The sequence below is a fragment of the Clinocottus analis genome, unplaced genomic scaffold (assembly GCF_023055335.1).
Source record: "Clinocottus analis isolate CAN_PGR_092001 unplaced genomic scaffold, fCliAna1.0.p SCAF_6, whole genome shotgun sequence".
NCBI lineage: Eukaryota > Metazoa > Chordata > Actinopteri > Perciformes > Cottidae > Clinocottus > Clinocottus analis.
The window spans coordinates 22,597,816-22,622,815 of record NW_027176218.1 but is presented as its reverse complement, the minus strand read 5'-3'; the positions used below and the strand labels follow the sequence as shown (position 1 = coordinate 22,622,815).

At 48.4% G+C, this 25,000-nt stretch overlaps 4 protein-coding genes across 6 annotated transcripts in view; 3 read left to right on the top strand and 1 right to left on the bottom strand.

The window, feature by feature from the left end:
- Window positions 1–1,919, top strand: part of sntb2 (syntrophin, beta 2) — a 28,318-nt gene extending 26,399 nt beyond the window's left edge. For both annotated transcript variants that reach the window (XM_068603270.1, XM_068603269.1), the window contains exon 7: window positions 1–1,919. This exon is cut by the window's left edge and continues 567 nt beyond it. The gene's annotated coding sequence lies outside the window, so the exon portion shown is untranslated.
- A 1,813-nt stretch (window positions 1,920–3,732) lies between these two features.
- On the top strand, window positions 3,733–9,598 carry vps4a (vacuolar protein sorting 4 homolog A). The gene is made up of 11 exons (XM_068602586.1): window positions 3,733–3,964; window positions 4,492–4,603; window positions 4,702–4,846; window positions 4,935–4,996; window positions 5,167–5,286; window positions 5,730–5,886; window positions 5,986–6,134; window positions 6,386–6,467; window positions 6,929–7,148; window positions 7,250–7,390; window positions 7,627–9,598. The coding sequence occupies exons 1-11, from the start codon at window positions 3,944–3,946 to the stop codon at window positions 7,726–7,728; spliced, it is 1,311 nt and encodes a 436-aa protein (XP_068458687.1). The 5' UTR covers window positions 3,733–3,943; the 3' UTR covers window positions 7,729–9,598.
- Window positions 9,599–9,621: 23 nt separating this feature from the next.
- On the bottom strand, window positions 9,622–18,044 carry cdk10 (cyclin dependent kinase 10). Of its 2 annotated transcripts, none has more exons than XM_068602585.1 (15): window positions 17,930–18,044; window positions 16,973–17,220; window positions 15,753–16,035; window positions 14,510–14,582; window positions 14,360–14,431; window positions 14,139–14,241; window positions 13,948–14,029; window positions 13,787–13,854; window positions 13,440–13,492; window positions 12,661–12,730; window positions 12,378–12,437; window positions 11,255–11,378; window positions 11,030–11,169; window positions 10,853–10,905; window positions 9,622–10,769 (listed from the first exon to the last, which is right to left on the bottom strand). In XM_068602585.1, the coding sequence occupies exons 3-15, from the start codon at window positions 15,840–15,842 to the stop codon at window positions 10,672–10,674; spliced, it is 1,086 nt and encodes a 361-aa protein (XP_068458686.1). In that variant the 5' UTR covers window positions 15,843–16,035; window positions 16,973–17,220; window positions 17,930–18,044; the 3' UTR covers window positions 9,622–10,671. The 2 variants fall into 2 exon arrangements, with proteins under 2 accessions (XP_068458686.1, XP_068458685.1); XM_068602584.1 differs by having other exon boundaries at window positions 16,977–17,220.
- A 1,139-nt stretch (window positions 18,045–19,183) lies between these two features.
- Window positions 19,184–25,000, top strand: part of chmp1a (charged multivesicular body protein 1A) — a 7,255-nt gene continuing 1,438 nt past the window's right edge. The window contains exons 1-6 of the mRNA XM_068603828.1: window positions 19,184–19,307; window positions 20,050–20,069; window positions 20,167–20,244; window positions 22,000–22,146; window positions 22,230–22,358; window positions 22,455–22,648. Of these exons, the coding sequence (XP_068459929.1) occupies window positions 19,301–19,307; window positions 20,050–20,069; window positions 20,167–20,244; window positions 22,000–22,146; window positions 22,230–22,358; window positions 22,455–22,648 (575 nt within the window). The 5' untranslated portion in view covers window positions 19,184–19,300. The remainder of the gene's footprint in view (window positions 19,308–20,049; window positions 20,070–20,166; window positions 20,245–21,999; window positions 22,147–22,229; window positions 22,359–22,454; window positions 22,649–25,000) is intronic.

Sequence of the window (25,000 nt, the reverse complement as noted above, 5' to 3'; positions counted from 1 at the left end):
TTGGGCTCTTCTTAATGCGTTTGTGGGGTCAGAATGCAGTCTAGTGAGCAGAGTGTGTGTGTGTGTGTGTGTGTGTGTGTGTGTGTGTGTGTGTGTGTGTGTGTGTGTGTGTGTGCTTCTGTCGGCTTGATAGTGTGCCTGCTGCCTGACAGACTCACCTTTCTAGCACATTGTCCCAAACTGCTGTTGTAATCAGGAGTGCCGACTGTGCCTTTTGACTTGTAGTCCAACGCGCTTTGTGTCGTTTCCTCTTCCTGCTTCTCATTTGTGAGCAACAGTGTTACTCTTCTAGTGTCGGCCATGTTGCTTTGTTTAGTTTTTTAAAGCCTGACTTCCTGACCACGTGGCCTCGGTGTCGCTGCCGTCTCGTCGCCGTCCCCGCGGCGGCATTTCTCTGGTGATGACGTTAAAGGCCGAAGGGGCCGGTTTCAGGGTGGGCCGCCATGGCGTCTGAGCCATGTGTGGCGTCTAATACGTCTCACCTCCCGTGAAGCCCCCGCTGCAGAGAGCTGATGCCGTGCTTTAAGCTTTTACTTCCATTCAAGTCTCAGAAAGCCAATGAAAGTTTGAGGAAACCGCTCACTGGACTTACGTCTTACATCTCACGGCCTCTGTCGTCATGCGACCCCATGAGGACCGTCACCCACATAGCAGCTGTGCATCCTGGGAGGCGTGGCCTCCACTGGCAGGCGTTGCTGAGGGTGTCGGCCGTCCCGCCAGCGCCATCACGTCTCTGATGGGACGGAGCACATCAACACTCAGGAGGGTGAAGCGTAGGAGCGACCGGATGATCCCACATCGTTCAGTCTAACAAAACCACATTGAACTCAACGACGCAAACCACTTTTAAAAACACTTATATATCAATATATATATAATAATGTTTAATAATAATAAATATATGTACTATGTATACATACACAGATGTTAAAGGGGTCGTTCCTGGTGTTTGTTCAGGCGCTGCAGTTTTAACTGTAGCGAGAGCGAGGTCACACAGAGGTCACAGAAGCTACATGAGGTCAAACGTAGGTCACATGTAGGTCACACTCAGGCAGCTAAGTGAAGCCAATAGTGCCGATGAAGGCCGTGAGATGCAGTCGAGTCATACGTCAGACTACGGTTCCCAAGCCCTTCACTGCAGCCGTGTGCTCTTTAGTTCACGACCCGTCAGTGTGTCTGCTGCCAGCTGTGAAGTCAGCTGCTCGCTGACGGTCTCCCCTCCGGCCGCTCCGCTCGGTCCAGAGTGTTGAGCGTCCACAGCGAGCGTCCGGCTGCAGTCGGCGTGTTCTCATGAGGCTGTGTTGGTTGCTGGGCCTCCGCCCCCCTTCAGCGGCGCCTCTGCTGCACAAAGCAGCGCTGTGTGGCGACAACACCACACCCGTCTGTCCTCGGGCACGGGACACAGTCGCCGGGCGGAACCACCTTCCTTCTGTCCTCGTGAGGGCTCTCAGCTTCTTCTGGGCCTGCGGTGGGTCGGCCTGGTCGCCGCGCTGCACTCCTCCCTCCTGCTTCTTCTTCTGTGGTCATGTCCCGCCGGCCTCGCTGCTCAGACCTCATGCTCTTCAGTCGGTCATCCTTCCACGAGCTGCAGGCCGTCCGTCCCTCTCGGAGCTCGATGCACTAGCCGATCAAACTCTTTTGAACCTGTGAATGTTCGTTGAGTCTTCTCGCCTCCTCGTGACCTGAGGCTGTCCTGTCTATGCAAAGCAAGGCTTCAAGAAGGTGTTTTTTGTTTTTTTTGTAATATCTGCGTCACACACAATCATTGAATTGATGAGTCACAACGGGATGAAGCGCTGATGCAACAACCGTAATATGCAAAGTATTCTAGACTTCCTTCCAAGATCCCGTGTACGATGTACGATGAGGATGTAATAATCTCAAATGTAAATAACTTCCAATAAAACTGTTACAAATCACATGGAGGGCGTGTGGTCTCGGCTTTATCATGTACACAATATTTACTTCTCACTACGTATTCCTGGTTGTTGTGTCTTTCTAAATCGTGTGAGTACTCAAGCAGCAATAGCGTAGTGGAGAACCTCCCCATTGGTCAAGTTTGACCGTAAATATCATTATGATATCGTTATGATACTGCTGGCTTCAGACCCGGGTGTGAATGAGTTGAATAGTGAGAAAGAGTGGGTCAAATGAGGAAATCTGAATTTAGTTTTAAATAAAGGAAATGGGAAGTTGTATAAAGCTAATGTGTGGAAGCTTTAAACGTCTGAATGGTAGATACGAGGTTAAAAATCACAATCATAGTTGGGATAAGGATGCTAAATTATAAGTCAGCGAGAATTTTAGACTAAGGCCTTAAATGAGCTTCAATCTGTTCATGAGTTGAGGTTTCCTGTCTTTATAGTAATAATAAAACAATATCAGCTCAGGTGTAAACCCTGAAAAGAGTAAAAAATAAAAACTCATTGTGTCATGTCTTTCATAATACAATGTTTTAAAAACATCAGCGTCACGCGAAGCCAAAGGATAGAATAAAAACATAAAAACAAAAAAGGCTGTATACTTTTACAAAAAATAATCTTGAATCTGACTGAAAGTTTTTGCAATATAGTACAATAAATAACACATGGACATATAGTATAATTACAGTGGTGATTAGCGCCACGGCAGCACGCGCGACCCGTCTCATATGAGACATTATGCTGGGAAGAGATGCGTCTCACTCGGGGATGTGTATGTATAAATAAATAAATAAATAAATAAATATATATATATATATATATATATATATATATATATATATATATATATATATATATATATATATATATATATGCTGAAAATATAGAAAAGTACCTGCTGAAAAGTGTTGAAGCCCAGCAGCATTTAACTGAACTGCTGAAAATCTTTGTTGGTTAAATATATAATTGGAAAAATTTTAAGAAAAACTGCATCATCTAAATAATCCGGGAGATAAATTACAATCCAAGAAAGGAGAGAGAGATATAGCAGCTATATTCAGCCTTTTTTTTCAAACATATTACAGCTGTAAGCTTCATATTTTTGCATTCCACTGGCTTTTCAGAAGGAAATGTTCCTTCTAGTTTTATTACTGAAGCTGTTTGGACTCAAAACAGTGAACAGGCGAGAGTTCCTCTCATGCCTGGAAGACAGTCAGGGAATACAAAATATTAAATAAACACCCACAATTACACACAACATTGTATGACGTCATAATGGTAACGCGATATATTCCCATTCTTGTTTACACAATGTCGAGAGACGAGAGAGAGAGAGAGAGAGAGAGAGAGAGAGAGAGAGAGAGAGAGAGAGAGAGAGAGAGAGAGAGAGAGAGAGAGACGACGGTAACGACGACAAATACGCGCCGCCGGACGGCTTCAGTCCCTCCTGTCATTACATTTTACCCGGATACAAAAATATGGTTTTCTGATTGGCTGTAGCCCATTTCCTTTTTTTGATTGGCTGATGAGTGGCTCCTCGCGGGGGGCTTGATTCCTCCGCGGTGAGGGCAGCGCGACCAGCTCATGTCGACGCGCTGCGGCTCATTAAATAGCCTGGAGTTCTTTTCAGCATAAGAAATATGATGTGTGGCGGGAGGGCGTGATTTAAGACCGAAATGAGTGACAGTCACGCTCAATGCGTGACACTTGAGAGCCCTGCACTGCTTACTCCGGTACAGCAGGTGGCGCTGCGCCTCGTATGGAGATCGGTTACAAGCTCAAATAAAAACGCCGAAGAAGAAGAAGGACGACGCAGCCCCCTTGTTGCTGTGGTGTTGTTGGGTCGAGGCAGAGCTGTCACATTAGCTCGCGCTAAGCTAACGCTCCGTGTCTGCCATGTCCAGAGCGGCTCGTCGCTGGCAACACAGCGCTGCTAACGGGCTCCCTTCCTCCGCGTAGCCGCCTCTCGGGTCGAGTGAGGGGACAGAAGTCTGGGCGCGAGGGCACCCGAGTGAGATGAAATGACAACGTCCACATTACAGGTAAACTAGGCTGCTGCTGCTAGCTGGCCGCCGTTAGCTAGCGCGCTAACCCGCTAGCAGAACTGGACCGAGCCCGCGGGCAGCGCACCGCCTCGAGCTGACGTGCATGTGCGAGCTGGTCCCATGAGCATCTCACCCACCAGCTGCTGGGGGCTGCGGCTCTGTGCTTCTCCAGCTGACGGCTCCCCTCTGCCGGGGTGTTCAGCCCCGGAGCAGCCGCTCCCTCCACTGCACTGCCTGGCTGAGAACACGAAGAACACGATTTCCGTTATGGAGCATTTTCCTCAACCGACTTAAGCTACAGATCAGTGAATTATGTAGAAGAATCAGTGAAACTATTCGGTTCCCTTCAAACATCATGCTTCTTTAATGCTCGTGTAATTAGTGCTTTGTTTTCACTGATGCTCCAGTGTTGCTCTGTGTGAGGATGACTCACCTGACCCCTCTCGTCTCCACCCCATCAATCCACCACACACTAACATCCACACCTGTCCTCTTGACTGTGTTTCTCTGCGTCTCTGCCGCAGAAAGCGATTGATCTTGTGACCAAAGCCACAGAGGAGGACAAGGCGAAGAACTATGAGGAGGCCTTGCGTCTGTACCAGCACGCTGTGGAGTACTTCCTACACGCCATCAAATGTGAGCGCCGCAGCCAAATTTAGTTTTGGAGCCGACCCGCCAGTGCAGACGCCGTATTCACTCACGTTGTTGTTGTTCTTTGAATTGTCTTCCTTCAGATGAGACCCACAGCGACAAGGCGAAGGAGAGCATACGGGCGAAGTGCATGCAGTACCTGGACCGGGCGGAGAAGCTGAAAGACTACCTGAAGAATAAAGACAAGCAGGGCAAGAAGCCCGTGAAGGAGGCGCAGAGCAATGACAAGTACGCCGCCTGCCCTGTCGGGGGGAACGCGTTGCAGGTCCGTGGGCTCTGCTGTGTTTGTGTTAACGCCTGTTGTGTTGCGGTCTAGGAGTGATAGCGACAGCGAGGGAGAAAATCCAGAGAAGAAGAAGCTGCAGGAGCAACTCATGGGTGAGTAAATGTCATTGAATAGAACGCTGCTTCTTTACGTCGGCCCCGAGGATGACTATCAGGAAGGTGCCCATCACATTTCTATCTCTTCATGGCGAGTCGTCTGGGGGCGGGTGGAGTTGTTTGTGGCGGGTTACAGGTGTACCATCACGCTCTGCCCGTGTGTCCAGGTGCCATCGTGATGGAGAAACCCAATGTCCGCTGGAACGATGTGGCCGGGCTGGAAGGAGCCAAGGAAGCTCTGAAGGAAGCCGTCATCCTGCCCATCAAATTCCCCCACCTGTTCACAGGTACTGAAGGAGCTCTAAACATGTTGTAACGATTGCTGTGTGACTGTCACAGAGACTGAAACTGAATGTTATTTGGAATCACATTTTGGTATTCAAATTAAGAATTCATGAATAATTATTGAGTTCTAGGCTACTTTTCTTTGTTTCTTTGATGCATTTCTGTGTTTTGTGTCATTGTGAATTAAATCTTGTTGGATTCTGGGTCAGTCAAAACAATCCGATCGAATGGAGCTGAGCAGATCTCTGGGAATATTGATGGTCATTTCTTAGATTTTTATAAATCAATCCTCAAAAAAAAGTCATTGTTGGTCATTTTGTGGTCGTTAAATAGCTGGTCGTTAGTTAAAGAAGATGTTTTGAAATGTCTCGTCAAACAGCATTTCAGCATCATCTCTGTTGGACATCATGTGACCAACATCACTTCTGCTCCCTCGTGTCCTCAGGCAAGCGGACCCCCTGGAGAGGCATCCTGCTGTTCGGCCCTCCGGGGACGGGGAAGTCGTACCTGGCGAAGGCCGTGGCCACCGAGGCCAATAACTCCACCTTCTTCTCCGTCTCCTCCTCCGACCTCATGTCCAAGTGGCTGGGAGAGAGCGAGAAGTAAGTAAGAAGGAACCTGTGGTGAGCCGGGCCCGCCGGGTCTGTGTCCGCTGGTCTCTCCCTAAAACCCCCCTCCTCCTCCTCTCCTGTGTCTCTCAGGCTGGTGAAGAACTTGTTCGACCTGGCTCGCCAGCACAAACCCTCCATCATCTTCATCGACGAGGTGGACTCGCTGTGCGGCTCCAGGAACGAGAACGAGAGCGAGGCCGCCCGCCGCATCAAGACGGAGTTCCTGGTCCAGATGCAGGGTGAGACAATATGGCCTGTATGTACGGGCTGTATGTACTGGCTGTATGTACGGGCTGTGTGTACGGGCTGTGTGTACGGGCTGTATGTACGGGCTGTATGTACGGGCTGTATGTACGGGCTGTATGTACTGGCTGTATGTACGGGCCATACGGGCGACTGCATGTTCAGGATGACCTCGTAGTTTCTGCAAACGCGGGAGCCAGAAAGCAGAAAGCAGGCAGCGCTCATACGGAGCTCTCTGGTTTTGCAGGTGTGGGGAACAACAACGACGGTATCTTGGTTCTGGGAGCCACCAACATCCCCTGGGTGCTCGACGCTGCCATCCGCAGAAGGTCAGAGGTCACTTCGCTCCTCCTCGTTGTGGGTTTGTCCCTCCATGACTCGATGGAGCGTTCACCGTTTTGCTTCGTCGACTGTAGTTCTGCTAATTATTCCCTTAGTCCCTGATTATTACAAAGTAGATGACACAATAGATGATGACTAAGTACGAGGAGAACCACCACGGTTTCACAAGTGAGTCAGAGAACTACGGTGGCCTTTAAGGAACGTAGAAATGCAAAGTCAGTGTTTGGTTTTGTCCTGTAGAAACATGGCGGACTGAAGAGGACCCGCTGCTTTTATACACATGCAGGGCTCATGAACACGCAGGTGGTTACACACCTGAAGAGATGCGTATGAATATTATATTCCATTTCCGCAAACGGATGCTCCACAAGCCAGTCACCACCAGTTGAAGGCTCGAGGCCGGCGGGTTGAAGTGACGGTGAGCTCACCGGCTCTTGTGCTCCGTCAGGTTTGAGAAGCGTATCTACATCCCTCTGCCGGAGGAGCCGGCTCGCTCTCAGATGTTCCGGCTGCACCTGGGCAACACGCCGCACAGCCTGAGCGAGCCCGACCTGCGGCAGCTCGCCCACAAGACAGAAGGCTACTCCGGCGCCGACATCAGCATCATCGTCCGGGACGCGCTCATGCAGCCGGTCAGGAAGGTCCAGTCTGCCACGCACTTCAAAAAGGTCAGCTCGCTGGAATACCCACAAGCCTCTGTCCTGTTGTGTCGTCAAATGTTTTGCAGCTACTATGGAGCGCTTTGCTTCTTCTTCTTCTCCTCCTGCAGGTTTGCGGTCCGTCCCGGAGCAACAGCCAGGTGATGGTGGACGACCTCTTGACCCCTTGTTCCCCCGGTGACCCCGCTGCCATCGAGCTGACCTGGATGGATGTGCCGAGTGACAAGCTGCTAGAGCCCATCGTCTGCATGGTGAGACACACACACACACACACACACACAGCAGCATCAGACTCAGCCCCTAAACACTTGACTCTCCACCTCATCACACATCCAGCACGACACACTGCGGTTAAACACTCCTGCACGCCATCGTTTCCTGATCATGCTTCATCGTGAGCAGGAGCGCTAGTTAGCGTTAGCTGCTAGCAGCTGGTGGGGACACATGATGTAAAATACTAAAGCACTAATGTCCCGTTCCTTTGCAGTCGGACATGCTGCGCTCTCTGTCCACCACCCGTCCCACAGTCAACACTGAAGATCTGCTGAAGGTCCAGAAGTTCACAGACGACTTTGGGATGGAGGGCTGAGCGCCGCCACGCCTCTCCCGGGTCAAACTGCTCCATGCAACACTCATAGCCCCCGTTCCCCTCACTGCTGCCCCGTCCTGTAGACCTCCATCTCCCAGCTGAGCGCTTGGTTTTCTGCCTCTCGTGGATTTCAAAATAAAGGTCCGGTCTGTTTGACTCGTCGTCATCCGGACCGTTTTGAATCCTTGGAGGGGAGTCGACCAAAAGCTACACTAGAAAATGTCGCTGTGGTTTGGTAGCTGGACGATAGCGTCCTCGTCCTTCCCCGTTTCAGACGCCGTTGCGTCACCAAGCAGCGGCTGCGGCGCCGCCCTGCAGGAGCATCCCCTCACCTGCATCCACGGAGCGAAGCTGCATCTGAACCTGAATGCACCGCGTGTGTCTCTCCCAGCTTGTTCTGACTGAAGGACTGTAACTTATTTTAAATTATTTTTGCCTCTGTGCACTTTGCGATGAAGGACGGCGACGAAGAACAAAAGAAGAAGAGCGTTCTCCTGCCAGGCATGCGAGTGTGTGAATGCAGCTCAAGAGTTTTTATGAAACCTGCTGTGTGTCTTGATGTGTTTGTCTGTCCAGAGCCCTGTTGTTTTGTTATTTGTTGAAGGGTTGAGGTAATGACTCGCCTCGGTGTCCCTGCACAGCCGTCTGCATCATCTTCACAACACGTGCAGGTTTTAGGGCCACGCCATGTTTCCTCCAAAAAGCATCAGAAACTCAGCTGTAAACCTCGAGCGGCGCTTAACATCCACCACACATCCATCCATCAGCTGCTCTCACGTGGTCTTCTTCAGCAGAGGAAGTTTGCTTATTGGGAACGTTGATCTTAACTTTTCTACGTAACAACTTCTCGTCCGCGTGACGTCACGTCCGAGGTTGAGAAACAACTTTTTGTAGTTATTCTGAAGCTTTCTATTTTAAGATTAAGGATCGTTTCCTCAAAACGTCAACAATGAACGTTGAATCTCTATTTAAATACGCTTTCTGAGGAATTTCCCAGAATGCACTTGTCTGGAGTGTGACGTCCTCCCTCTTGGTTATTGAAGTTCGTTGTTTGTTCAAAACCTAAAAAATACCTTTTTTTTCTTTTTTAAGAGCGTCATCTCTATAAATCTGAGTGTTTTGTTTGGACAGTGTCACACCTTGAATATTATACAGTATGTTTACAGTAACGTGCAGTATGTTTACAGTAACGTGCAGTATGTTTACAGTAACGTACAGTATGTTTACAGTAATATACAGTATGTTTACAGTAACGTGCAGTATGTTTACAGTAACATAGTTTGTTTACAGTAACGTGCAGTATGTTTACAGTAATATACAGTATGTTTACAGTAATGTACAGTATGTTTACAGTAACGTACAGTATGTTTACAGTAACGTGCAGTATGTTTACAGTAACGTGCAGTATGTTTACAGTAATGTACAGTATGTTTACACTTGCAGTATTTAGTTGTACCAGGATGAAGTATTTGTTTTTGTTCTTTTGGGATGAAAATGCGCACCACGTTCTCCTGAGGCCACCATGTCGTTTCATTACTGCTTTCCTTCTGTAGTGTTTATATTTATTTAATAGTGTTTGTCGTGTTGTCGGCTAACAGCTAGCCTCGCTGCTATCGGGGCGACGCCGTTAGCCGTGTTGAAATAATCTGTTTAATCTGCTGCTGGATGTTTGTTCTGCTCTGACTGTCACGTCTGCCGACCAGTGACGGTTAGCTCAGCGCTACTAGCGCCGTCGTGCACCTGAAGAGGTGCATTCTGGGTCAGATGACCTCATCAACGCCCCCGTTAGGGCTCTTAACCTGCCGCTGGCCCTGTAACCGCTAGTGATTCAACCTGCATTAATAAAAACTGACATTTCAAATGAAAATGACGGCGACGTTTTTGGTTGTAAATGTTTATTCTGTTCATGGTTCAAACCTGTTGAGTCTCGTCTCTAAAGCCTCCCGTTGTGACGGGTTGCACTAATGCTCATTTACAGTAGATAGTCATAGGCGTTGAAGCTCAGGCTCTTTAAGGAACGCTTTGACTTTGAGAAAAATGCTTATTCACTTTTTGCGTAAAGTTGTGAGAAGATGTCGCGTCTGGAGGGACACAAACCAGTGACACGCTGTGAGCCGCATGTTCAGCATCCTGAACCCTGCTCCACGGCTGTGTGCAGGCGGCGACGGTTCATGTCGACCACAAGAGAACAAGTGGATCCCTGAGTGTTTGGAAACCAGCGACATCATCACTGAACATCTGTGAATCAGCATGTTTCTGGAGAAAAAGTCCAACGTGTCCTATAACAACTAACGACAAGCGAGCAGATTCAGGGGTTCAAGGACACTTTGACAGGACGCGCGGCCGGTCGAACACACACTTCAGCTGTGAGCACCAGACCTCAGCGTCCACAGGCCGCCGGTACGTTTCATTTGCCACAAACTGTTTGTCTCTGGAGCCGTGGAGGGATCTCGGGATGTGGGCGGAGCTCACGGAGTCCATTCACTTTGTACTGGTCGGCTTGATGTCAGGAATCCAAAATGATCACAGAACAGACGCTTCTTCAAGATCCTCTCGAGCGTGACACAAAAGGACGAAACACCTCAGCACACTTGTCAAGGCAACTCAGTCGTTACTTTCACTACATTTAGTGCGCAGACCTCGGCAGCGATGCGAATATTAAGAAATCCGACGAGCCCTAAACGCCTCGCTGCAGACCTCTGGGTCTGCATCCCGTTGACGTCTCTGAGTCTGTTGGACCGGACGCCGACTCAACCGGTCCGCAGCAGAGACGTCCTCGTCCGTTCCCGGCGATGACGTCGTCGTCCGTTCCCGGCGATGACGTCGTCGTCCGTTCCCGGCGATGACGTCGTCGTCCGTTCCCGGCGATGACGTCGTCGTCCGTTCCCGGCGATGACGTCGTCGTCCGTTCCCGGCGATGACGTCGTCGTCGTCTCACGTCCGTCACACTTTGACCCGTTTGGGGTGGCTGCTGTCGGCCGAAGGGCCGGCCCTCTTGTTGCGATGGTGGGGGAAGGTCGGCATGAGGTCGGGTTCGCAGGCTGCACAGAGAAGCAGAGGGTCAAGAGGCGTGGCCTGTAGAGCGCCAGGGGGCGGGGCTTACAGCCGACGCAGGTTTACTCACGTAGAGGCTTCTCCTTGAAGTAGGAACTGTCCAAGGAATCTTTGGCTGTAGCTCTGGATAAATATACAGGCACTGTTAACACTGTGTGTGTGTGTGTGTGTGTGTGTGTGTGTGTGTGTGTGTGTGTGTGTGTGTGTGTGTGTGTGTGTGTGTGTGTGTGTGTGTGTGTGTGTGTACCTGCGCTGTGGGTTGTACATGAAGAGCAGGTTGAGCAGTCGGTGTCCGGCTTCAGAGAGCCAGGTGAATTTATTCTTCAGGTTGTTGTACGGCTGCTTCCTCAGACTGTACTGACTGATGAGGGGCAGCTGAGAGAAACCCTGGACACACACACACACACACACACTCAGATTCAGCCTATTCCTTGAGCATCCCTGAGCGTTTCCTCCCTGCGCAGGTCCTCACCGGCCAGATGTTCTCGTTGGGCGTTCCCAGCAGCTGCACGATCAGGTCCACCTGCTGGATCTCTGAGGTTCCCGGCAGCAGCGGCTTGTGAGCCAGCAGCTCCGCCAGGATGCAGCCGACGGCCCTGAGGAGGAGGAGAGAAGACATCCCATTGGCTCTCCTCGTGCAGTGGGAGAAAGTCTACCTCTGGTGGAGATGAAGGCAGGATGGATGGAAGGACCGACATTTTGAAACCTCGAGTTCTGCATTTCGTCCGTCGCCATCTTGTTTTTTTGCAACCACTTCACCAAAGTCTTTGGTTTGAAGAGGGCGCGGCTACCATTCGACAGGTCGTTCACCAGACGCTGTATATAAACGACCTGTCAATCACAAGGTAGCCACGCCCTACAGCAGTCTTTGTTACTCTAAATGGAGCATAAATGAAGACTTGAAACTTGTGATTGAGATAAACTCATCTTTATCTCAGAGGGAAGGAGAGTCATTTGTATAGACTTCTATACAACCAGAGGAGTCGCCCCCTGGTGGTCAGGAGAGAAAATGCAGCTTCAACACATGAAGCATAGACTTCTATACAACCAGAGGAGTCGCCCCCTGGTGGTCAGGAGAGAGAATGCAGCTTTAACACATGAAGCATAGACTTCTATACAACCAGAGGAGTCGCCCCCTGGTGGTCAGGAGAGAGAATGCAGCTTTAACACATGAAGCATAGACTTCTATACAACCAGAGGAGTCGCCCCCTGGTGGTCAGGAGAGAGAATGCAGCTTCAACACATGAAGCATAGACTTCTATACAACCAGAGGAGTCGCCCCCTGGTGGTCAGGAGAGAGAATGCAGCTTTAACACATGAAGCATAGACTTCTATACAACCAGAGGAGTCGCCCCCTGGTGGTCAGGAGAGAGAATGCAGCTTTAACACACTTCCTGTTTGTCTTTTCACAACCAGAAGTTGTCTCCTGGATCGAGCACTAACGGTATCGTGGATTAAGAGGGATTAAATGTAGAAATGTAGAAATGTAGCTTCCTGGTGGAGCTCCTTGTGTTATCAGAGCATAAGGTTGACGGTGTGAGTGTGTGTGAGTGTGTGTGTGTGTGGGTGTGTGTGTCATCATGCTGGAGCCTCACCACATGTCCAGAGCTGTCGTCTGGGTCTTGGTCCCTAGGAGGAGCTCTGGAGCTCTGTACCTGAGGAAGAGGAAGAAGAGGAAGAACATGAAGGAGCATCATCGTGACAGACGAGTCCGGGTCAGCCCGAGCAGATTACTGAGAGAGATTAGGAGGACTTTCCACTGAGGCGGCACAGAGACCAGGTCAGCAGCACGAGGGTTACCTGCACTGCCCCACACACACACACACACACACACACACACACACAGAACTAGGCTAAGGCCGTATTGAAGACACTCACCACAGTGTGACCACTCGCGGCGTCATGGGCTGCTGGGGGATGCCGTACATCCTGGCCAGCCCAAAGTCAGCTGTGAACAACACACACACACACACACACACACACACACAGAGACACACACACACACACACACACACAGAGACACACACACACACACACACACACTCATGAAACACTGAGAATCATTCTCATATGTAAAAAACTGAATAATGTCCATGATTTCTGGAAAGAGGTGAAGGTTGCCAGTCACATGAAGATCCCTGCCATCCCATAGTGATGGGACAGTGTTGCATCGATGGAGTGAACATTACAGGGATATTTCATCAGAGATGGAGGTAATATTAATGATGCTGGTGTGTGAGTGTTGTGTGGAACATATTGAATAAAGCTTGTGACCTAATGCAGCAGAGCATCTGAGGCGCCAGCGAGAGCAGCTCAGTGTTACTGCTTTGTGTTCTTCTGGATCGTTAAACACGACGTACTTCTGACTGTCTGTTCGTGCCGGTAGTCAAAAATAAAACTGGTAAAATATTTCGCATTGAAAAGGATCGACCGCCGGCTCTGAGTGATACGAGCTCTTCCTCTTGTTTCTGGAAACATGACACAGAATGTGAGACCAGAGAGCATCACACAAAACAGCAAAAGAAAAATCCACCCATTATGGTAAAAAGCCAGAGAGAGAGGTCAGAGGTCAGCGATGGCTCTGGTCTGGACGCGTGCAGGAATAACGGGATTGTCCCCAGCGCTGCAGAGGATTCTGGGGGAAAGCGATGACTCACCAATCTTAACGCAGCCTTTGTCTGTCATCAGCAGATTAGACACCTTCAGGTCCCTGATAACGAGATTACATAGGATAAGAAACGGGCTCCACGCCGCGCGCAGCACACGCCTCCACAGAGGGCCTCGAACCACCGGCCTCACCGCTGCAGTCTACCACCTTTTATTTAGTTTTTTAAATCAACAACAAAGTTAGCTGGCCGCATACTGACAAGCAAAGAAACAGTATTACGATCCCGTTATCGGGTCAGATGTATGTTCGTCATATCATTTATAACTTTCATTCCAGGGCATATTTACATATTTATATATTCATAGAGATAAAAGATGGAGGCAGTCCGGTGCTGACCTGTGTATGATGAAGTTGTGGTGGAGATACTCCAGGCCTCTGAGCAACTGAAGGACGATACACTTCACCTGGGAGAGGACGCAGGAGGCAAGGAAACGACAATGAGAGAAGATTATAAACGCGACAAGTTGCCCTGCATCATGAACGTCCCTCTGACCCACCTGAGCCTCGGAGAACGGCGTCTGCATGTTCTCCAGCAGACTGGCCAGATCCTGCTCACAGTAGCTCATCACCAGAAACAGACTGAACCAGAAGCAGCAGAGAAAGAAAACAATGTCACGTCCAGAGGCGTAGAAACAGCGACGCGTCAACCTGCTGCTGTGGAACATCTGGCTGCTCAATGTGCCGCTACCTCTCCAGGTGACTGCCCACCACCACCTCCTTCAGCTCCACTATGTTGGCGTGCCTCAGCCTCAGCAGCAGGGTGATCTCCCTCAGGCTGCTGATGGGGATCCCTAAGAGAAGGAGCAGCGTATCGACGGTTCCAGGAATTAGACCGTACCTAAAGCTGTATATAAACGGTGGATTCATATCAATAAGGACACATGTGATGCATCACAGCGCTGAGCTTACCGTCCTTCTCTTTGTCCATCCGCACCTTCTTCAGCGCGACTATCTCATCCGACTTGGTGTCTCTGGCTCGGTCTACGTGGTGGGACAGGAGGCAGTTTACCCACCGAGCAGTTCAGACGATGTCATTTTGTATTTCTATATTTGACTTACACACGATGCCGTAGGTTCCTTCTCCTATGCGGTTGAATTTCTCGAACTCTCTGACACTTCTGCAGCTCCCGAACTACAAACAAACAAACAAACAAAAGAGTGTAAAAAGATGGAGGCGGCCCAGAGGTTATACACTTCCAGCATCCTCCTCGTCTCCAGCAGCAGCTCGATACCGACGTCCTGGACCAACACTACAGAACCAAGGAGCAGACACTTGGAGGCTGCACTCCTCCTCCAGACAGCTGCATGCGACGTGTTGCATGTGCATGTGTTGCATGTGCACGTGTTTCATGTGCATGTGTTGCATGTGCATGTGTTGCATGTGCACGTGTTTCATGTGCACGTGTTGTGCGTGTTCATTCTGTGACGTTGAAATCAAAATGATGAGTGGCGAGGAATCAATGGGTGAAGAATGAATGAATGAAATGAAAAGTACTTTATTAATCTCCAAGGAGAAATTTTTTGTCGTACTAGCAGCATCCCAATGCCGTAAACTAAGTTAAACACACAGATGAAGACAGAATGAAGCCAAACAGGCGCCTTGAGCCACTAAGAGGAATCTGTCTTTACCTAAATGGGAAATGGGCCGAAGCCAAGCAGATAAACAATCTGGGACAGCTTGTGATTACTTTGGCAATGTCCAAGAAAGAAAGAAAAGGCAGGTTGAAGACACAGAGAGGGTGACGTAGAGAGCTGGGTGCTTTAACGGGGCTTATGTGTGGCTGGAAGCCGGTAATGAGATTGGCTGCTGCCAGAGACGATGACTGGAGGAGTGAATGGCAGTCAGACCTTAGATTTACCTTAAAAGTTAAATGGCTAATTACTGTCACACAATGCGCTTTCATTAGCTCAGGTTGTTTATTAACAACACAAGCACCTACAGACGCTGCTCTCTTGGATGAAGATAATGCCAAACTCCATTTAAAAAGCTACAATTTTAAGAACTACTGTGTCTACTATGTCACAGTAGCAGATTATGTTTGTTTGCTATTAGCATTAGCTTCACACAGTTTAATATAGAGGGGAAGACATCTACCCAGTGTGATTTTCCTAGAAAATGCAATGTTTCCTGTGTCAATACATGCCGAATTTCACCCCAGTCCATGTAGAGTTGTGCCGAGTGTTAATTTGTGATCTCGGAGTTATGTAACGATGCTAATAACCAGGCCATCGTTAAACTACACGAGTTCTGAACGGAGTTTGGCGACAGTCCCTCCCCGCCACACGGAGCCGAGTCTCTTACCCTATCGCTTTGAGGCACTGTGAATGTTTTATTGTTCTTGATCGACTTGAGCTTTATGGGATCCGGTTCGTCGTCTCCTACGGACTCCATTCTTCCGTTTGGGATCGTTGTCAACCCTCAGAAGACACGAGTCTCGTCCGTTCCGCAGCTCAGTTCAGGATGCGGGCGCCGCCATTGTGTTTTGCTGGGAGCCGCCGAGAGGACAACTAAGAGCTTTCCCGGAGTTTGAACCGTCGGAGTCTGAATGTCGACAACTCGGTGGCATTTGTGCAGTCGATTCCTTCTATAATGAAAAGATAAAGTAGTGAAGTATGTTAAAATCTGGACATTTTAGAGCAAAGTATTTTAATTCTACATAGTGTAGTAATGTATATACATATCCATGCTTACAGATATAAATAACTAGCTATTGCAATTTAATTTGTGCTTCTGGTGAGAAGTGCCCTGAATTAAATCAATTAAATTAAATCAATTAAACCTGAGAATTGCTAATGCTTTAAACATAGCGTGAGCTAATGCTAATTGCAGCATACGCATAGCGTGAGCTAATGCTAATCGCTAATATACACATAACGTGGGCTAATGCTAATCGCTAGCATACATATAGCATGGGCTAATGTTAATCGTTTGCAAGCGTCCATATACCAAAGCATGCAAACTTAAATTCACAAAGGTTTCTTAAAAGTTTATGCTGAAGCTATTTTTTTTCAACATAATAATAGAAAATGTTAAAATGTTGAACTGTACTTTTCTAGTCTTCTCACCACTCAAAGCTCTTTAATGCTACTACGTCATCATTCACCCATTCACACCCTGATGGGCGGAGCTAGCATGCAGGGAGCCACCTGTCCATCAGGACTCACTGACATTCACACACCTCAGGAACAGCCTGCAGGGACAATACGTCGTTAAGTGTCTTGCCCAAGGACACATCAACATGGACTAGCGAAGCCGGAGATCGAACCACCGACACCAACAGTGGTCAGCGCTGGTGATGAGCATTAGCCTTAACAGTTGTGATTACCGCAAACAAACTGTCACCATTTAACTAAGTGTTAACATTGACCAGCAGTTCAATTATCCAACCAGCACTCCTGTCATGGCACATAATGTACATAATAATACCACAATTATGAGTGATATCTTTGCATCATAAGTGCATTACTTTTTTTTAAATATCTGAGTGCAATTTACTGCTAATGCTTTCTCTGATCTCCTACCAACCAAGCGCTTGGTCCCCATCTTTCCCGTCTGTCGGGTCACTCTTTGTTCATCAGGTTCCTGCCCACCACGAAGGGCTCGGAGGACGACTTCCGCTCTTTGGTGGTGTCCGCTATGGTCATGTTGGGCCGCGAGGCGTGGAGGTCCTCTCTGGACGGAGCTGTGACGATGATGGCCGGCAGGCGCGGGGACAGGTCCGCTGGGTCGGCCTCCACGCTGGACTGCGACGGGGGAGGGCTCGCTGCAACTGAGAGGGGCATCACACATATAGCTGTCATATCCACCCCCGCTAGAGCCTCTTCTCTTTTCGGGAGCAGGAATGATCTCATGACCTACATTTACATACGCCCTCCGACCTGCACGTGGATTCACTGAGTCCTAGTGATACAAGAGGGCCATCAGTCTGGGACAAGGACGACAGGTCAGGTGAGGTAAACCTGCTGACGAGGGAGGATTTCTAGCAGTCTGTGTGTGTCTGTGTCTGTGCTCAGTGTTTCTGTTCAGTATGAAGAGCATCGGCACCTTTTAAATTGGATTATTCTAATTTCTTAATAGCGTTAGGGCTGTGTCTACACCATGTTAGCATGTATTGTTGTCAACAACACAAATAATTAAGCATCTTGATATAATCAATCTGCTCTGGACATTTTCACACGATAGTCCAGTGGGAGCAGAGGCTGAGCAAAGTCTGTTGGCACAGTTGTTGCTGAAACTGTTTAGCATTCATGCTGCAACAATAAAGACAAGTGGTCATCGCAGAGGACACGTTAGACAACTCCCACTAAAACCAGATGAAAGGCACTACAAGCAAGAGGAGCAGTAGGTCTTTTTTGTTGTTTTTTTGGGGGGTGCACTGCTCCTTTTAAGATAAACACAAACAGAATAAGGTGTAGAACCCCCTAAAGCAGCCCCACAGATCCCACTGAGGTCATCTAAATCGTCGCCTCAGCCCATACCTGAATGTTCCTTCTGGCTCGCTCCAGCCCCCATCAGGGCTTCAGTCAGCTGTTTCTACTGTCCTCGCATGTCCTCATGCACGGCGCTCACATTGTGTCCGGTCTACGCTGCAGCGCGTCCTCCGGTGTGTTCGCAGCCCTGCATGCGTCTGGGGCCACTGCTTGTGGAGCCACTCCCTCCTGTCCTCCGTCACCGGCTGCAGCGAGTAATCCTGAGCAGTGTCTCTCTGCAGCCGCAGACTGCAGAGAGACACTGCTGTCTGAGGGCAAATGGGGATAACTCTGGTTCTATTGTGGAGAAAAAACAACTGATATATCGATGTATATTACAGATATTAAGAGGGGGGGGGCGGGGGGGGGGCATGATTACCTCTGGACAGGAATAAAAAACTGAATAAATCTTCATAATACACACTTCATTCTCAGACATCTTGACATCACTGTATCTTCATCTTTACAGGGTTGTGTATAACTACCAGAGACTTTTTATTGAGTACTTTTTTATGGAGGATATATTTCTGACATCATCCCATCATCGTCTGTATGTACTTGTGATATATTATGCATGTGGCCTTGCTATACTACCTGTACATCTCTTTAAAATATGCAACTCATCTTCTTGCTGTTAATTTGAGTGTTTAGTTGCAAAAGGTGTGGATGTCATGTGCTTGTAGATGCATTATGGGTATTTAGGAGCGTGGTCCTGAATACTTTAGAGAGCAATAAATTCTACAATTCTATCGTAAATGTAATGTGTCTCTATTTCTGCACTGTGTGGATTGTTGTTGATCGTGTGCACCACTGGTCAAGACAAATTCCTCGTATGTGAGCCATAACAATAAATGGTTCTGGTTCTGATTATCAGGAGGATCCCAGCACCGACCTGCAGAGACTACAGGGTTCACCCTGAAGATAGATAGATATGTACTTTATTAATCCCCAAGGGGAAATTTATTTGTCAAAGTAGTGTCTGACATTTACAGACAAAATCAATGGAATAAACTAAACACACAAGATAAGTAATAAAAGAAGAGCAGGGATGGCAGATATATACAAAATAAAAATCGGAAAAAAAAAATATATATATAAACAAATAAAAATGATGATAAAATGTTTGGATAATCTAGATTTGATTGTATTATTCACACTCCACGCCACTAGATGGCGGTATTGCACCACTTCGTGGCTCGCCAACTCTCCAAAAAACGAATGAAAAGAAGAAGAAAAAGAAGGGCGGGGAATCAGAGTCACGTGACTACTCTAGAACCAGGAAGTCGGATCCACCGCCTTATCAAAACAAACCCAAAACCAGACCGTTGGGGAGCCGGAAAGAGTTCCTCTGAGATCAGCTGGAGTCGCATTCGTCTCGTCATGGAGGGTACGTCGTGTTTGAGCCGCTGAACGTCTTCAGAGGGGGTTTAAGCTAATGACAGCTAGCTAGCGTTAGCTTGTTAGCTTGGGTGGCTGGTTAGCTAAGTTAGCTGTTCTGGTTAGTAGTTTATTTGTGTCATCACCTCGCTGTTGCTATTAGTTTTGCCTTTATTTTGATTCAACGTGGTATCGTAACGCTGTCCGTCTCCGAGTTGTTTCCTAACAAATGTCTGAAGCATCAGGATGTCACACTGACTCGTGTAGCTTCGACACACGGAGACATTCCTGGACACTCCTCATGTGTCACCAAGCCTTCAGACGGAAAGATTATTACATCCTGCTGACAAGGGACGATGCTTTTATATTCAGATTATACTTATTTCCATTTAAATATATTTGCAGTGAATACAGTTGTATCGTTTCCCAAAGTTGTGACGATGTCGGGCTGTAAATCTCCCATTTAAAAAAAAAAAATATATATATATATATATATATATATATATATATATATATATATATTTGTATTTAGAGCACTAGAGGCTCCCACAAAGCCTTTCGTGTTGTCTTCTTTCCCAGTGGAAAAGTGCTCACCTTCAAGCAAAGGAAACAGCCTAGACCACTTCTTATCATCACTCTCATAATGGATGTAGTTATGAATGTAGTTATGAAGTAACATAGGGGTTAGTGTGTAGCGACAGAGACCTTTGTGACAGTCGACATGTCCTAACTCTCTCTCTCTGTCTCCACAGACACACTCTTCCAGCTCAAGGTATGTATCTGTGAGAGGCTTTTAGTCCGTATCACTCCTTGTTTCAACATGCGTCCTATTTCCTCATTCCCTGCACGTCTTCCTCTGTGGTCCACAGTTCACCTCCAAGCAGCTGGAGAGACTGTCTAAGAAGGCCGAGAAGGACTCCCTGAAGGAGCAGGCCAAGGTCAAAAAGGTGAGCCCACTGCCCGAGCTCCAGGCCCGAGCTCCAGGCCCGAGCTCCAGGCCCGAGCTCCAGGCCGAGCTCCAGGCCGAGCTCCAGGCCGAGCTCCAGGCCGAGCTCCAGGCCGAGCTCCAGGCCTGGCAGCGGCCGAAGGGTTAAGATGGTCTGAAGGGTTGAGGTGCAGGTCGTACATGTGATCACGGCGCTCTGTGAGGATGTCTGCCGCAGAGAGAAGCCCACGTCACACTCCTCTCTCTTCATCATCTTATTGCGTCTTCGTCTGAAAGGAAAAAATAATCTTAAAGCGTTGAGTTTTCTTTAGAAGCTGGATTGCTTGTATTTCACTCGCTAACTCGGTTAATTCAACACGATAATTTATTGCCTTTCAGTGGAGTCATAAACTGAGATATTGTGATACCCGTGTAGCTCGTGTTTCTGTGGCGCTCGCCGCTCTGTCCTGCTGCTCTGTTGTTAAACACAACAAACACACCATCCACATAGTGTACAATGTATTATTTACAAATCATCTTTAATATCTCAGCAACTTATTTGAGATAAAAGTAGAGATTTTACTTTCCAAGGGTTTGATTTATTTGATTTAATATCATTTAAGTTATTAAAAACACTTAATGTATTTCTTTTTATAGTTTTAAATACGGTAATATTGAGTTGTGTTTTCATCTTGTCTGATGAACTTCTTTGTCATCGAGCTTCATGACTGGAAATCTTTTTGTTGTTGTTTACTCTGTTGATGATTTCTGGTCAAGCGACAGCAGGGAGTTCCACTCATCCGTCAGCAGGGGGCAGCACAGCTTTAGCGTTGACAGGAGTGTGTCTGTTGTGCAGCTGATGCCTCACTGTTGTTGTTGTTGTTGTTGTTGTTGTTATTTCTTGGCTCCAATTCTCATGTCCCAGCACGGTGCATTTAAAACACGCAGGACGCTGCTGTTGGCTGTCATTACTTTTGAAAGTATTCTGTTGTAAGGAGAGACGGCAGGGGAGGAGGGTCAGTTTGATGCTTCAGAGAAACGAGATGCGAGCTTTGAAAATACCACAAAAAAAAATTAAATTTCTTCCCAACTGTCTGTTATGAACGAGAGCCGAGAAACACGGAGCCTGAACGCAGCACGGCAACTGAAGCTGCTGCAGGGCGGGGACACACACACACACACACACACACACACACACACACACACACACACACACACACACACACACACACACACACTGTAATCAGGCAGCATGAGCTACAACATGGCAGCTGGAGGTTGACCATGTAGTGATTTAAGTGATTGGTTTTGGTTGATAATCGGTTATGGATACGTTTCTGGCACAAATACTGAACACATGCAGAGGAGCTCACTTATAAAATCATGATTCCCCCAACAAAGGAAGTTCATTAAAGTCGGGGTTCACCCTCCCCACTATCCTCTAGCGCATAGCGTGGTGTTTAAAAGGACATGAAAGTTGTTTTTCTTCTGTTTTCTGAGTGGAATACTGGACTTGTTTCCTGTCGGTTGAGATAAATCATTGGTAGCCGTCACTCTGGGATCTGTCATATTAATTGTTTGTCATCATTGTTGGACATATTAGAGACGTGATGAAAGGCTGAATACAGTAACGTTCCTCCGTAATGAAAGTCACCTTTGGGGGAAGTCTTTATTGGCTTCAACGGCGTTCCACGTGCAGGATTCTACTGAAGCAGGCGCAACAAAGCAGGTTCATGCTCGCAGCGTTGTGTTGACCGAGTCGTCGTCTCATCTTCAGGCTTTGCAGCAGAAAAATGTGGAATGTGCCCGAGTGTACGCGGAGAACGCCATCCGGAAGAAGAACGAAGGCCTCAACTGGCTGCGCATGTCGTCTCGAGTCGACGCCGTGGCCTCCAAAGTCCAGTCCGCCGTCACCATGAAGGCGGTGAGTTGACTTCCTGTTAACGCGGCGCTTCCTGTCTTTCCAAAACGACACGTGGCTCTCACTTTGCTTTTTTTCTTCGCCAGGTGACTAAAAACATGGGCCAGGTGACCAAAGCTCTGGACAAAGCTCTGAGCTCCATGGACCTCCAGAAGGTCTCGGCGGTCATGGACAAGTTCGAAAGCCAAGTCCAGAACCTGGACGTCCACACTTCGGTGAGCGCCGGCAGGCCGGCTGCTTTTGTTCTTTGTTTCCTGCTCCGTGGCACTCTTTGAGTTTCCCTTTCTCCTCCTCCCCTTCATCCGCACCAGGTGATGGAGGACTCCATGAGCTCGGCCATGACGCTGACCACGCCCCAGGAGCAGGTGGACGACTTGATCCACCAGATAGCAGAGGAGGGCGGCCTGGAGGTGATGGACCAGCTCAGCCAGCTGCCCGCGGGAGCCACCTCGGTGGGCGCCGAGAGCTCGCGGAGCCAAGACCGAGAGGACCAGCTGTCCCGCAGGTAAGGACGCCGCGAAGTCCCGCCCACGAGGTCCCGCCCACGAGGTCCCGCCCACGAGGTCACGCCCACGAGGTCACGCCCACGAGGTCCCGCCCACGAGGTCCCGCTCTGTGACTACCGGGCGACAGGGAGGCTTAAAGCTGATTTACACTCAGGTTTTAATCAGGGACGCAAGCACGCAAGACAGCATGGCCGCCCTTGCGTGGTCAAATCGGCCATCTTGCGTGCGTCACCCCAAATTTCTGACTATCCGTCACAGCTACGCGAGCCCACAAGGCTGTGATTGGTCCGCTAACCACGTCCTTTCTGAGTCTCTCATGTCCGGTTTCACAGCATAATACCTCTGTCTTTAAAAGCCGCAGCAGAAACAGGAACAATGGATCCTGTTGAAGAACGTTTGGCTGAAGAGGTCCATAAATATGAGCGTTTATAAAACCTGATGGAGTATCAGGACACAAAGATGGAGGTGAATTCCTGGAGGGAGATATCGTGAATGTCGGTGTGCAGGTCGACTCTAAACGCTCGTTGCGCCACCTGCTGGTCTGGAGTATGAAAAACGCACAAAAACTATAAACCAACACGAGTCCGTCAATCCGACTGCGTGGCCAGCTGTAGTTGTAGTTGCAGAAGTATAATTCAGCCTTTACGCTGCCGTGTGTGTGTGTGTGTGTGTGTGTGTGTGTGTGTGTGTGTGTGTGTGTGTGTGTGTGTGTGTGTGTGTGTGTGTGTGCTGCACGTGGTTCACTGAGCCGTGTTCTGGTCACGGGGGGAGGGGCTAAACTTTTAAATGCTGTGTGTACGAGCAGTTAGTGTGTGATTCCTGCGTCGTGTGCCTTTTTTAAAGCGAGATGCTGAATCTTCCTCGTCAACTCTTTCCTCTCTCTAAGCGCCGGCCGAACAAGAAGCACATGACCGGCAGTTGGAGTAGAGCGTGAGGTCAGGATAATAGATTACCAGCAGCAGCACTCAGATCAGTGTTGCATGCAGCAGGAGTCGTGGCCGTGCGGCCTCACTGAGCTGTGGCAGCATTCAGCTCCTTCCTGGGTGAAGGAACGATGACTCAGTGTCTCGTAGTTGGAGGTGATTGCTCATCAAGAGCAGACGCTGCAGGAGAAACACGTCTTCATGCACGTCCAGGTGCTTATTTTACTACTTTGTCTGTAGATTTCTGCAAAATTCACTAAAAGTTACCGTTACACATTGCCTCATTTGCATATTTAAAGGTAATATTAAAAAACTGTCAGCAGCGTTTTATAGCCCGTGTTCTTATATCTTCATAGTTGTGCAACTTTAGTTTTTTAAGGTCGTTGACAGTGTCAGCTGATCTATGAAGTGATGCAACAACAACCTTTGACTGTAATGTGTCAACAAAATGAAACCAGAAGTTTTCTTGTTGTTTGGATTCATGTTCTGTAAATGTATGAAAATTAGAGAGGCAAGAAAACAAGATACTTGTTTCTTTTGCATATTTGCAACAGACATTTTCAGTCAATTTGCAATAAAGAAATGCAAATGGACATTAATATCCGACAAAGACGTGAGAATAATCAAACGAGCCTGAAGAGGACGGCCCCAGGAATCCGTACAGCGATGAGCCTTTTTGTTACAGGCCACGCCCACGGCCACGCCCTCTTTTTGTTTGATGAGCCATTTTGTTACAGGCCACGCCCTCTTTTTGTTTGTTGTAAATTGCCTATGTTCAGGTTCTGGGGCGTAGTGACGGGCGTGTTGGTGACTCAGAAACAGTCAGACTGATCAAAAGAGTGTTGATGGTGAAGTTCTTTGTTGTCGTCGGTCTCTCAGGTTATTTATAGAAGGCCTAATGAGGAGCGCGACCAGCGACCTCGTGCCAGCCTGTCGGCGCTCGTGGAGCTCGGTGGCGTGATGCTGTCGTAGTGACGGGCTGCTGGCAGCTGTGCTGGAGGCTCCGCTCTGCAGGGGGCGTTAGGAGCAGAGGGATCTGTGCTTTTGGGTCCATGGCGGGAAAGAAGCTTTGTGTTTAACACAAGATGAAGAGAGGGAAGGTTTCAGATGTAAAGGAGGTCAGTAAACTCCTCCGTGGGTTGAGGATCCTCTGTGATCTGTAACAAAGCGTCTACATGAGACTCTTCGTGGCCGTGACGTCATGCGAGTCCTTCCTACTTCCTCTCAAAGCCTTCACGTCAGCTTGGTTTTGTTTGCACTAAAAAAGAACTAAAGTGGTGTTTATTTGTGACGAGTATCTGGCTGAACTAAAGAGAAACCGTGAACGATCGTTTCTCCCAGAGTTTGTTTTCTACAGCGACCCAAAGAATCCTAAAACATTCACTCGTTTACTTCCTGGTTGACAGCCAATCAGATTCATTCAGATCC

What these genes read in the sequence shown, in the direction of transcription:
- cdk10 (XM_068602585.1), bottom strand. Translation starts at nt 15,842, where the DNA reads ATGGAGTCCGTAGGAGACGACGAACCGGATCCCATAAAGCTCAAGTCG. An exon ending in CAGTGCCTCAAAGCGATAGG is followed by an intron (nt 14,583 to 15,752) that starts GTAAGAGACTCG and finishes GTTTGTTTGTAG; the next exon opens with TTCGGGAGCTGCAGAAGTGT. An exon ending in CTTCAAGGAGAAGCCTCTAC is followed by an intron (nt 10,770 to 10,852) that starts GTGAGTAAACCT and finishes TTCTCTGTGCAG; the next exon opens with CCTGCGAACCCGACCTCATG.
- vps4a (XM_068602586.1), top strand. Translation starts at nt 3,944, where the DNA reads ATGACAACGTCCACATTACAG. An exon ending in GAGGCGCAGAGCAATGACAA is followed by an intron (nt 4,847 to 4,934) that starts GTACGCCGCCTG and finishes GTTGCGGTCTAG; the next exon opens with GAGTGATAGCGACAGCGAGG. An exon ending in TAGAGCCCATCGTCTGCATG is followed by an intron (nt 7,391 to 7,626) that starts GTGAGACACACA and finishes GTTCCTTTGCAG; the next exon opens with TCGGACATGCTGCGCTCTCT.